Source organism: Lissotriton helveticus, chromosome 7 (genome assembly GCF_964261635.1).
Source record: "Lissotriton helveticus chromosome 7, aLisHel1.1, whole genome shotgun sequence".
Classification (NCBI taxonomy): domain Eukaryota; kingdom Metazoa; phylum Chordata; class Amphibia; order Caudata; family Salamandridae; genus Lissotriton; species Lissotriton helveticus.
In genome coordinates this window covers 1829201923-1829212075 of record NC_136068.1, presented here as the reverse complement: position 1 = coordinate 1829212075, position 10153 = coordinate 1829201923, and the positions used below count along the sequence as shown (strand labels likewise).

At 41.5% G+C, this 10153-nt stretch overlaps 1 protein-coding gene and 1 long non-coding RNA gene across 3 annotated transcripts in view; one reads left to right on the top strand and one right to left on the bottom strand.

Annotated features, from left to right (window-relative positions):
* Positions 1 to 441: 441 nt before the first annotated feature.
* On the bottom strand, positions 442 to 1227 carry LOC144767745 (uncharacterized). The gene is made up of 3 exons (XR_013598330.1): positions 1127 to 1227; positions 904 to 966; positions 442 to 571 (listed from the first exon to the last, which is right to left on the bottom strand). It is a non-coding gene; the product is annotated as an uncharacterized LOC144767745 (long non-coding RNA).
* A 2820-nt stretch (positions 1228 to 4047) lies between these two features.
* The window catches only part of LOC144767742 (natural killer cells antigen CD94-like), a 121923-nt gene continuing 115817 nt past the window's right edge, over positions 4048 to 10153 (top strand). For both annotated transcript variants that reach the window (XM_078651128.1, XM_078651127.1), the window contains exon 1: positions 4048 to 4240. In XM_078651128.1, coding sequence (XP_078507254.1) covers positions 4162 to 4240 — 79 coding nt within the window. In that variant the 5' untranslated portion in view covers positions 4048 to 4161. The remainder of the gene's footprint in view (positions 4241 to 10153) is intronic.

Below are 10153 nucleotides of genomic sequence, written 5' to 3'. Positions count from 1 at the left end.
CTCACATGCCGAGGTATGTGACATGCTTCATCATAGGGCCTGCTTACAATACGCCCTGGTGTAGCCACACTCAGGGCGCAGCATAAGGGAGGGGAAAAAATGATAAATTCCACACCACACAACGTACGACCACAGAACTCAACACATAATACACGTAACATACAAAGTGATAGAGCAGTGCAAATCACCAAGTGACTGAAACTAATGATGCGACAAAAAAGTGCAGCAAATAGGAAGTAATTTAAAACTGGTTTAAGGATACCAACCAAAAAATGTATTCCAAGGTTCCCCCACCAGGATTAAAAAGAAAAAGGATGGGTAATGTCTTGATAAGAAGATGAGGCTTCTCAAGACTTCCCTCCTGGTTCTGCTATGGTCAACATGTTTCGACCGACTTACTGTGCCTCGAAAGGTCACCCCGGTCTTCTTCAGGACTGATGTCGCTTCCAGTACCACTTCTAGCCCCGCCGTATTTCGGTTAGTATGCCCCGAAGTCAGAGCCGGTCTACTTGAATCCTAGCTCCTTTTGTCACATGTGGAGAGTGTTCCCAATAGTCAGGGAGAACATTAACTGGTAGAGAACAAAAAGAGATAGTATAGACATGCTACACACCCAGGTGATCTCTTCTCATGCCTATACTTCAAAAACCATCTGTTTAGGTTCCCTATGCGGTCAGGGGAGTGTAAATGCACCCTCTTGACTCCTGGCCCGGGTTTGAGAATGGTCCCTCGGGTATCGGAATCCAAAACACTCATTAAATACTATTACTGGTGTTTTAACAAAAAATCCTGCATAAATACACACACACTGCATATCACCTCGTCTCTTCCCCAAATCACACAGCTCTGTCTCACGTTGTTATAAAGTCGGGTGTAATCAACTATGCCCGCATCAGTACTCACCGAGTTTATAAAATGTATAAACTCAAACTGGTGTCCGGCAGGAGGGTATCCCAGGAGCACAACCTATATCACAGTTAAAGAAAAGGATATGATGGTAAACCCCTATACGCAAAAGCCGGACAGATAGTCTAGTCCGCGCTTGTAGCACCAACACAACACAACAACGGCCTCAGGCACCTGTTACCGCTCCCAGTGGTGCCCCTTCCCCCTCTCATCTACTTACTGTTCCGTGGGCTTGCCCTGCCGTCTCGGCCTGTAATCCGGATCACCGTGAAGGCAGTCGTGTTCTCGATCTTAAAAGGGCTGTTCACTTCCTGAATTGTGTTTACTCACGCCCCACGTGATCGGCCGGCCTGGCCTGGGGCGTCATGTCGCACTGGAAGGAACGGACATGGGGGTGATGGAAAATGTAGTTTCGCTATTGTGTTCCTAGCAATTCCTGTGTCTTCCAGGAGTTATACTAATCCCGCACCGCAACAAACGGATTTAGGGATAATAGAAAGTACAGTTCGTTATTCTGTACATAAAATTCCCCCATGGTATGCAGGTGCTGTTACAATTCCGCCAATGTAAACCCAAAATAGATTGTTTAAAATCTGCTGGTGCCCATCTGCAAGAGTATTGCGGGCGGAGGAAGAAGGCACATGAAACACCGGGAATGACGGGAGATGTAGTTTAGCGGTAATGTTCGTGGCGTTTCCCCATGTCGTCCAGGTGTTATTTTGATATTAAATTCCCACGGGAACAGATGGATGTGGGGTGATGGGGAATATAGTTTTACCCCGTAATATATAGGTGCTGTTTTAATTACTCCAGTGGGGACCCAAAGCGATTATTATAAAAAATTGCTGATGCCCTACAGTAGAAGTGCTGCGGGCGGAGGTAAAAGGCATACAATTAGGTGATTATAAAGGACAGGTAGTGCACTCAATAAAGGTACTATGAGTAACTCTTATATTTTGGACTCCCCAATGTTAATCTCTACTGTCTTCCCAATGACTGCCACGGGATTTCATCGTACAGCCCAACTAAGTGACTCCTTAAACGGTAGATCCATTTTTGCTCCTGAAGTAGCAAGGTTCTCTGGTCATCCGTCTGGTGCCTCCCTAATGGTACTCTCTCTATGACAGTTCATTTCAGATCTTCAATAGTGTGTCTCCATTCTAGAAAGTGTGCTGTGAGTTTTGTATTGGATTTTCCGCACCTTATTGTTCTTCGATGTTCCGTAATTCTCGTTCGCACCTTCCTGCTCGTCATCCCCACATACATTTTCTTGCAAGGACAGGTGATCAAATAAATGACCCCCTGAGAATTGCAATTGGTGTGGGATCTTTGTTCCCAGGGTGTTGGGAGTCCGAGATCAATAGACTGGGTGTTGCACGTGAGGTGGCAAGCGCTACATGAGCCACACCGTGTGTGGCCCATCAATCTGGGCAAGCCTGCCACAGTAGTTGTGCCCCTCGTGCCGCCAAGTCCCTAGGTCTTGTGTGTACAAGTAGATCTTTTAGGTTCTGGCTCCGCTTGAACGAAAAGAGGAGTCTCTCTATTCTCATGTCCCCTGAATTCAGTATTTTCCAGTTCCTTAATACTAGAAGTCTAACCTGCTGTGACGCTGTATTAAAGGTAGACACACAAACCAGTTTATTGGATTGGGGTCTGATAGTTTTGGAGAGGAGGGAGTCACAATTTGCATTTAGTGCCCGTTTCCTAGCTCTTTTGATGACCCTGGGAGGGAACCCCCTCTGTTGCAATTTCTGCGCGAGGGTGTCGGATTCCACAATAAAGTCAGTTCTATCCAAACAGTTCCGACGTATTCGAAAGAACTGGCCAACCGGCAAATTTTCCCATAGGGATCGGGGATGGAAGCTCTCAAATGCCAACAAGGCATTTTTGTCAGTTGGCTTGTGGAATACCTTGGTTTTCAGAGCACCCTCACTTGGCTCTATCACCAGGTCCAGGAAGGGGAGGCTGGTCTTAGTGATGGTCGAGGTGAAATGGAGGAATGGATTTTTATCATTTAACCACTCTAAAAAGCGGACGACTGATGTTCTGTCGCCTCTCCAAATCACCAAGACGTCATCAATATTACATCGCCACATCCTCAGTTGTAAAGCCCAAGGACCATTAGTATCCAGAACCGTCAAGTTCTCAAAGACCCCTACATATAACCCAGCCAAACTGATGATGTAGGTCAGATTGCAACTCACTATGATTCCGAACTTTGTGAACTGACATATTAGTATATAGGTAGGCTCATAAAATTATTTTCCATTTGCAAAAAATCAGTGCTCAAATTGTGACCACTTTCTTTGTGAAGGGAAATTTGTACATCATGCATGGGTGTTTAATGTTCTTCAAAATTCGATGTGATTGTCAAATATTCTTGTTCTTTAATATGATTTTAAAAATGAAAAAAATAGCTGGGTTTCTGGTAAGAGGGAAGTAGGACAGAAACGCTTTGATTGATCATTGTTGTGAGTGAGAGCTTGAACACATTTATAAAGGCCAGTTTAAGATGTCATCTGCCCAAATGTTGAAGTCATCAGTGAAGAAGACCCTCTTATAGGGAGGAGGCAGAGTAATCCATGAATTTGGCAGGAAAGTTGGGATCTTTGCCAGGAAGCAGTATGTAATTGTGATTTATGGGGGAGACTCTGGAGACTGAAAACAAGAAGCAATGCTTCAAAGGGCTCCTGGAGGAAGGTCAAGAATGGAGAAAGTGTAGATGATCTAGAGTCCATCACCCATTGTGTGAAGCTGACACTGAAACTTTATAGCAAGAGTTACACAATACAAAAATCAACCCATGGATGCGACTTGATAGAAGATCACTTAATTTTGTTTGAACAAAACCATGACCATATTTCTGTAGACCATATCCTAAAGGAGTGGTGGCCAAACCTCTAGGACGGATCACTCTTTTACAAATTCTTAGACAGCCTACCTTTTCTTCCACACAGAGAGAGACACCTGAAGTCCATAAAGTTGACCCATTGGCTGCTTTCATCTGTATTCGTGTTTTACATGAGACAGAACAAGCACTTCTTCACACTGTGACAATCACCCTCTCCCTCCCCCACCCAGGCAGAGCACACCCTTCCTGTTTGATCAGAAGATGACACGAGACCTCCTCTTGGCCTCGTCAGTTGCTTTCCTGCCCATGTCTGAGAGATGAAGGAAAACATATGTGCTGGTCACATCTGAAGACAGTATTTGCGCAACAACAGTCAGAGAAATTCTTTCCCACATAGCCTGGAGATGGCTGACCTCACATACGTCGACGTCAGATTTTCTAAGACGAAGAGGGCACCCTTAACCTCTCAAGAGTACCAGGAAGGTAAGCACGTTCTGTTATTTGTCAAGTATTGATGGACATACCTTACATTTTTTGGGAAAAGCTTCTAAAATATTTATCAAAATTCTATAGGTTTGCCCGCTTTGTCCTGAAGTTGCTCGTTTTCTAGGCAATGCTTTAAGTCTGTGTGTTTTGTCCTGAAACCCCTTGTTTCTCATCCTATTTCTGTATCTGATAGTTTTATTAGTTATATTATTTGACATTCTTTATCGCTTCCGTTTTTTTCATACCTTTCCCTACTTCAGTCCTACTTCGCCTGTCCCGATGCATCGATTCAGTGTGAAACTGGGGGTGTGTAACGTTACTATTATATATGAGCAAAGCCTTTTTTGGAAGAATTTATCAAGCACATTGTCAAGAATTGATTGTGAGTTGCAGTTGTTTCTGAAAATGGATGTGCTGTTTTGACCTGAATCAACATAAAACTTTTTCTCGGAAATGTTGGCTGCATTTGTTTCGCAAATTTACTTAAAAAGGATGAGCGGCTCACACTGAAACTTCAATCACTGGTAGAAACTGTAGTAATCACAGGAATTACACTTCAGTTTCTGAGAGAAAAACTTCCAACTTTCATTAAAACCATCGGTTGTCCGATTCTCTGCACCTGTGTGTTTCGGATGAGTGTTATCTAATTAGGCTTATGTCATTTTCCCCCATTTTTGTAAGCTATACAACTTGCTCTTTAGAAGTTATTCCCCATTCCATGTTTCCACCATTGCTAACTCGTTCTTCATGCTAAAAAGTGGAAATATATTATTTAAATGTTTTATCCATGTGCATCTGCTGGCTAGAATTCTATGAACCAATCACTGATCTCTGTTTATATGTTTCCTATCCAGAGACAGTCAAAGATTGCAGATTGTTCAGTGTTTTTAGGAACCATTTGCGCTCTATAATTTGAAGACAGAACCATCCTGACACCTATGTTTAAAGCTTCTTACAAAAATGCCCTTTTTAGTCTAGCCCTAGGGCATTCCTGTCCTGTTTTATACATTTTGCATGTGGTTTGACCATGGCATCCAGGTGGTTGGTAGACTGTCTGCTTCTCATTTCCACTATTTTCCCTCCATGCAGAGTCAGACTGGCCATTGGCACAGGGGGTGGCTCTCTTCGGGTGACCCACATTTTGGAGGCTCTTACCTGTGGCCATCGCAGGCGGCAAACGCAGGAATCAGCAGAAATCCCCCCCTCACTCTTACATGCGGCTGCCGCAGGGCGGCAAATGCAGGGACCGCCAATGGCGGCCAAATGTCTAACTACGCCATTGAGACTGGCCATTCTCTTCTCTGGCAGATTAGGGGGCTGTTGTCAGAATAGGATGGGCTGCCATGACCCAACCATGCCGCAAGCAGCCCTCATCTTGTCATGGCCTCCTGCAGCATGAGGCTGGTTTGAACATTTTTGCCTGATTTTCATTTCTACTCCAGCCTCATTTTGGTGCGATTCCATTCATAATCACAATCACCATTGTCACTCGCTATCATATAAATCATGAGGGCCTGTGGCCTGAGACCCATCAACTGGGTCTGCCATGTAAGAATTTCTGAAGCTCTTCTTCAACATTGGCCCAATGTCTGAACTGCAGGAGTCATGCTAATCTTCAACTGGGCTTAATTTGTTATCATGCAGATTAATTAAACAGCACCAAAGCTATTAGTGAATAAAATATTTATTGGCCCATCCATTTATCATTGGCCACTCTTTTGGATCTGCTCAAAACTTAACTTATCAACAGAATTCTAAACCTGCTAAACGTGCCAAATTTCTTGCAAGTCCTGCAAGCACTGTCAAATTTATTAACAAATGAACAATTAATTGATTCTCCCTTTAAATGCCCTTTCCCATGTCCCCCTCCTGTGTCTCTGCCAATGTTCATGCACATCCAGCAACACTGTTCCCACCGTCCGCCACAGCGCTGCCGCCTTCTGCATATCGAGCTATTATGCTCCCAATCCAGACAACTTTCCAAGCTGGAAACTGCAGTACCGATTCCTCCATTGTTCATGGTATCTGCTGATCCGTTGAATTGCCTGATGCGATACGTAATTGCGTTAAAAGGCAGTGTAATATTTAAAGACAACAATGACTATATTTTTGTCCTGATGATGATGCCCCTCATTTAACTTAGGCATCGAAACGTCGTCGACCAAAAAACCCCGTATGCAATATGACATTTAAAATATTGTGAAATACAATGGTGTGGTTATAACAATCTCTGTCTGTAACACTGACTACAAGTACACAGACATATTTTTTTGCTTTGCTCATTTTACCATTCTGTTCTTTGTTTTGTCTGAATGTTGTGGGTCACGGCTGTGCCCACTTGTTATTAATGTGTTCATTCAGTTTTTATTAAAAAAATTGTTAAATAAATTCCTTGTCCGGCTGGACAAAAGACATAACACTTATCAGGTGTGTGATTATCAGCTCAGTATACCATTGTGTCCACGAATAGGGACCACTGTTTTTTGTAACATAGTTATTATTTAATCAATTCTATTGGTACCTCCTTTAACCGCATGCGCGCTTGCGGTTTTCCCGCTGCGCGCTGCGTTTTTTAAATTACCGCGTTACATGACGAGCTGAGCTCGTCATGAGCGTGCGAGCGGCACAACTCATGACGAGCTGAGCTCGTCATGAGCGCGGAAGGGGTTAAGTCGCCCACCCCGACTCCATTGGATCTGTACAAAACCACAATAACTGTGCTGGGTTAACTTGCCAAATGCCTCCCACATTTCATGCGGATTCATCAAATACAGCCAACGTGATTAGGAAATTAAATATTTAATCCCCATGATGGATCAGCACAAAACTAGAGATACTAATAGAAAAACAATCCTGCTATGCTACTCTAAATTGTTGCACGTTTCAACACACAGTACCAAATTTACAACAAAAAAATATTTGTGTCCACCACACTTTTAATGGGGCCCCCTAGGTGAATCTACATGAATTTGAAAATAGCAAGGAAAAACTCAAAATGCTAATTGGTTTCAAATACCATGCATATTCATCATATGTGTGTTAAGCTTTGAAGGAATTAAAACAAGTATTTTCAACCTTCAAAATACACAAACATTTTAACACTTTCAAGCCCACGTGGCTCATTTTCCAAATGCTAATATCTTAAAAACAAGAGGATGGATGTACATTAAACCAAAAAACTAATCAGTTTTGAGATATGTTTGTGCCTGCCAAGTTTGGTGTAAATCATGTCAGCCTTTAGGGCTATGGATGAGAGTGGAATCCCATACTTTGCTGTCATCTGTATTGCTTTTTAAGGAATCTGTGTAAAATGTGGCAAGTAATTGTTAAATGATACCCAGTGCAGATATATCAGGTTTTGTGAAGATGCAATGGGCATCATTCACAATGATAAATTGGCACACACTTTGGCAGAGACTTAGCACATTTAACCTTCTTTTAGTGGGGTTAGGTTCCAGCAGATCCATCAATGAGCGGCTGAGTTAATAAGGAAGGGGCATAAAAGTATTCATATACTATTAACATTGGCACCGTGTGCTGAATCAGCACACACTTTGGTGAAAGCTTGGAATGTTTGCTTTTTGACTGGTATGTACCAACTCATCAGGAGTCATGAGGGATGTTGAATGTGAGGTCATAGTACATATATATACATACATAGATGTATTCACTATATTCACTGAAAAAAACAAAGGTTAGAGTAACATTATAGTTAGGCACATTTCTAAGTGACAACACTAATATTTTGAAATAATGAAAAACACAGAAGTTCGCCAGTTCTTGCCAGAGCATAAATTATAACTTGCACCCCTGCTATGCACTGCGTATTACCTCATACACAACATTACTAATCACAAGTTCCAAAACATCATTTATGACTTCACCCAATGAGTATGCTAGTCTGTTTTATAGCTTAAATAGTTGTCAAAAATAATTTACTACCTAATTGTTCACAGCTTGTATTCAGTTAATGTGTGTAGGTTTTTACAAACCCCATCTGCTCCTAATGCACCATCATTATGTAGAAGTATTAAACACTTTCTACCTTTTTTAATTCAAGAGTAACTCTATGTGTAGGTGACAGTTGACGTGTGTTCATTATGCTTCAGACAAGTTTTAAGGGTTCTACAGAAAAAGTTTCCTGCAGGAGAAGGATTCTATGTAGTAGATACTAACTTTTGTAAGCTGCCTTGAGGCATTAGAGAGAATCTTGTCAGCTGGATAATTTATACTTAACATAGAAGACTATGTGTACCAGAAACTAAGATATGCACATGTGGTAATTATGTAAAATAGATGAGCTATCTGTGAAGTTTTTGCTACATTGTGAAGGGAGCAGGTAGTATGTTCTTTAGCACCTTCAGATTGTGGTTATTGTTAGCAAATAGTGTTTTTTTACAACTGTTGCGTAGAGTGTACGCTGTTCTTAGTAGTTTTTGTATCATATTCAGTAGTGTACTTCTCATGAGAGTTTCACAGTCTACAGACAGTGTGATAGAGAGTAAACTCTTTCCGTGGAGAAAAAAACTGCTTACAGTACCTACATTTCAGCTCATATCAACTTCAATTCTTAATGTAGGTTTGGTGTGTGTCAAGCGTTTGATACAGATAAGAGCTGTCCATAGTAGGGCATGTTTTTAAACTGGCATTCACTATTTTGGCTTTCTGTCAGCAATTATACAGATATTGAACACTGTAGTCAATGAGTGTCTTTTGTATATCTGTGGTCAATTGCTAATTTGATCTATGCTACCTGTAAAGCGTATACTCTAGAATCAATGTTGCATATAACACTTGTTCACAATATCTAAGGGGCATATTATCAAGCCCGCACAATAATTATCTCTGAGCGCGCTTAGCATGCTTTAAATAACCGCCGGCTATCACTGGAAAATATCGCCAAGCTAGCGCTGTATTATCAACGCTTAGTGCTATGGCGATAAATATTCCAGAGATAGCGGGATTTTGCATGGAACATCGCTGGTTTTCCAGTGATGTTCCTTGGAAAACGGTGACACCTTGATGATAAGGCCTGTGGCCTTAGCCCCACAATCCACCTCCCATGTTACGTATGCCTTAGTCTGGAATTTAAAAGGCATAGTTAATGCAATTTCAAATATCGCTACCCCTCGTTGATAATATCGCGAAGCTGGGTTAGCGATATTTTCCCATGGAGTTTCGTCAGGCACGCCTTCTTTGCATCTCATTAATGATGCGATGTGAGGCGTGTTGACAACGGGTGCTAAAGCAAAGAAACACGCGCTAGCGTGTCCTTGTTGATAATGCGATTAAATTATCGCCGCTTTTCGCCCGAAAATGGACTCTAAAGCGGCGATAATATTATCGCCGCCCCTTGATAATATGCCCCTAAGTAAGTTGTTTGTGCGATGGTAGTAGTAATGGGTGATTTTCTCCTGAGCTTTTTTGTACTTACCGTCAGACCTATAATATTCTACTAATTTATAGAGCACAATGTGTGAAAGTGAAGTGTAGATGATCTCATCAGTGATTTCGACCAATGATTTAATTTATAATGTCATCAGTGATGTTGTACATGATGTCATAGAACATCTCATGTGTGATGTCGTATGTGAGGTTTTAAGACATGCATCGCGGGGGCACAAGTTATAGTTAGTGCTGCTAACTATAACTGGTAAGTTTCTGTGGTGTTTTTTATTCAAAACGGTAATGTCACTAACAAATTCATCTAACTATAACATTACTTTAACTTTTGGGTTTTTTCACTGAATTTCAAAGGTTTTTCTTAAATTAAAACAGATCTTTTTATCTTATCTAACTGTAACATTACTTTAACCTTTGTTTTTTCAGTTAATTTCAAGGTTTTTTTTTGGGAATCTTTATTTTTTAAGTGTATGTGGGGTAGAATAGCTGCATAAAAAATCCTGTGAG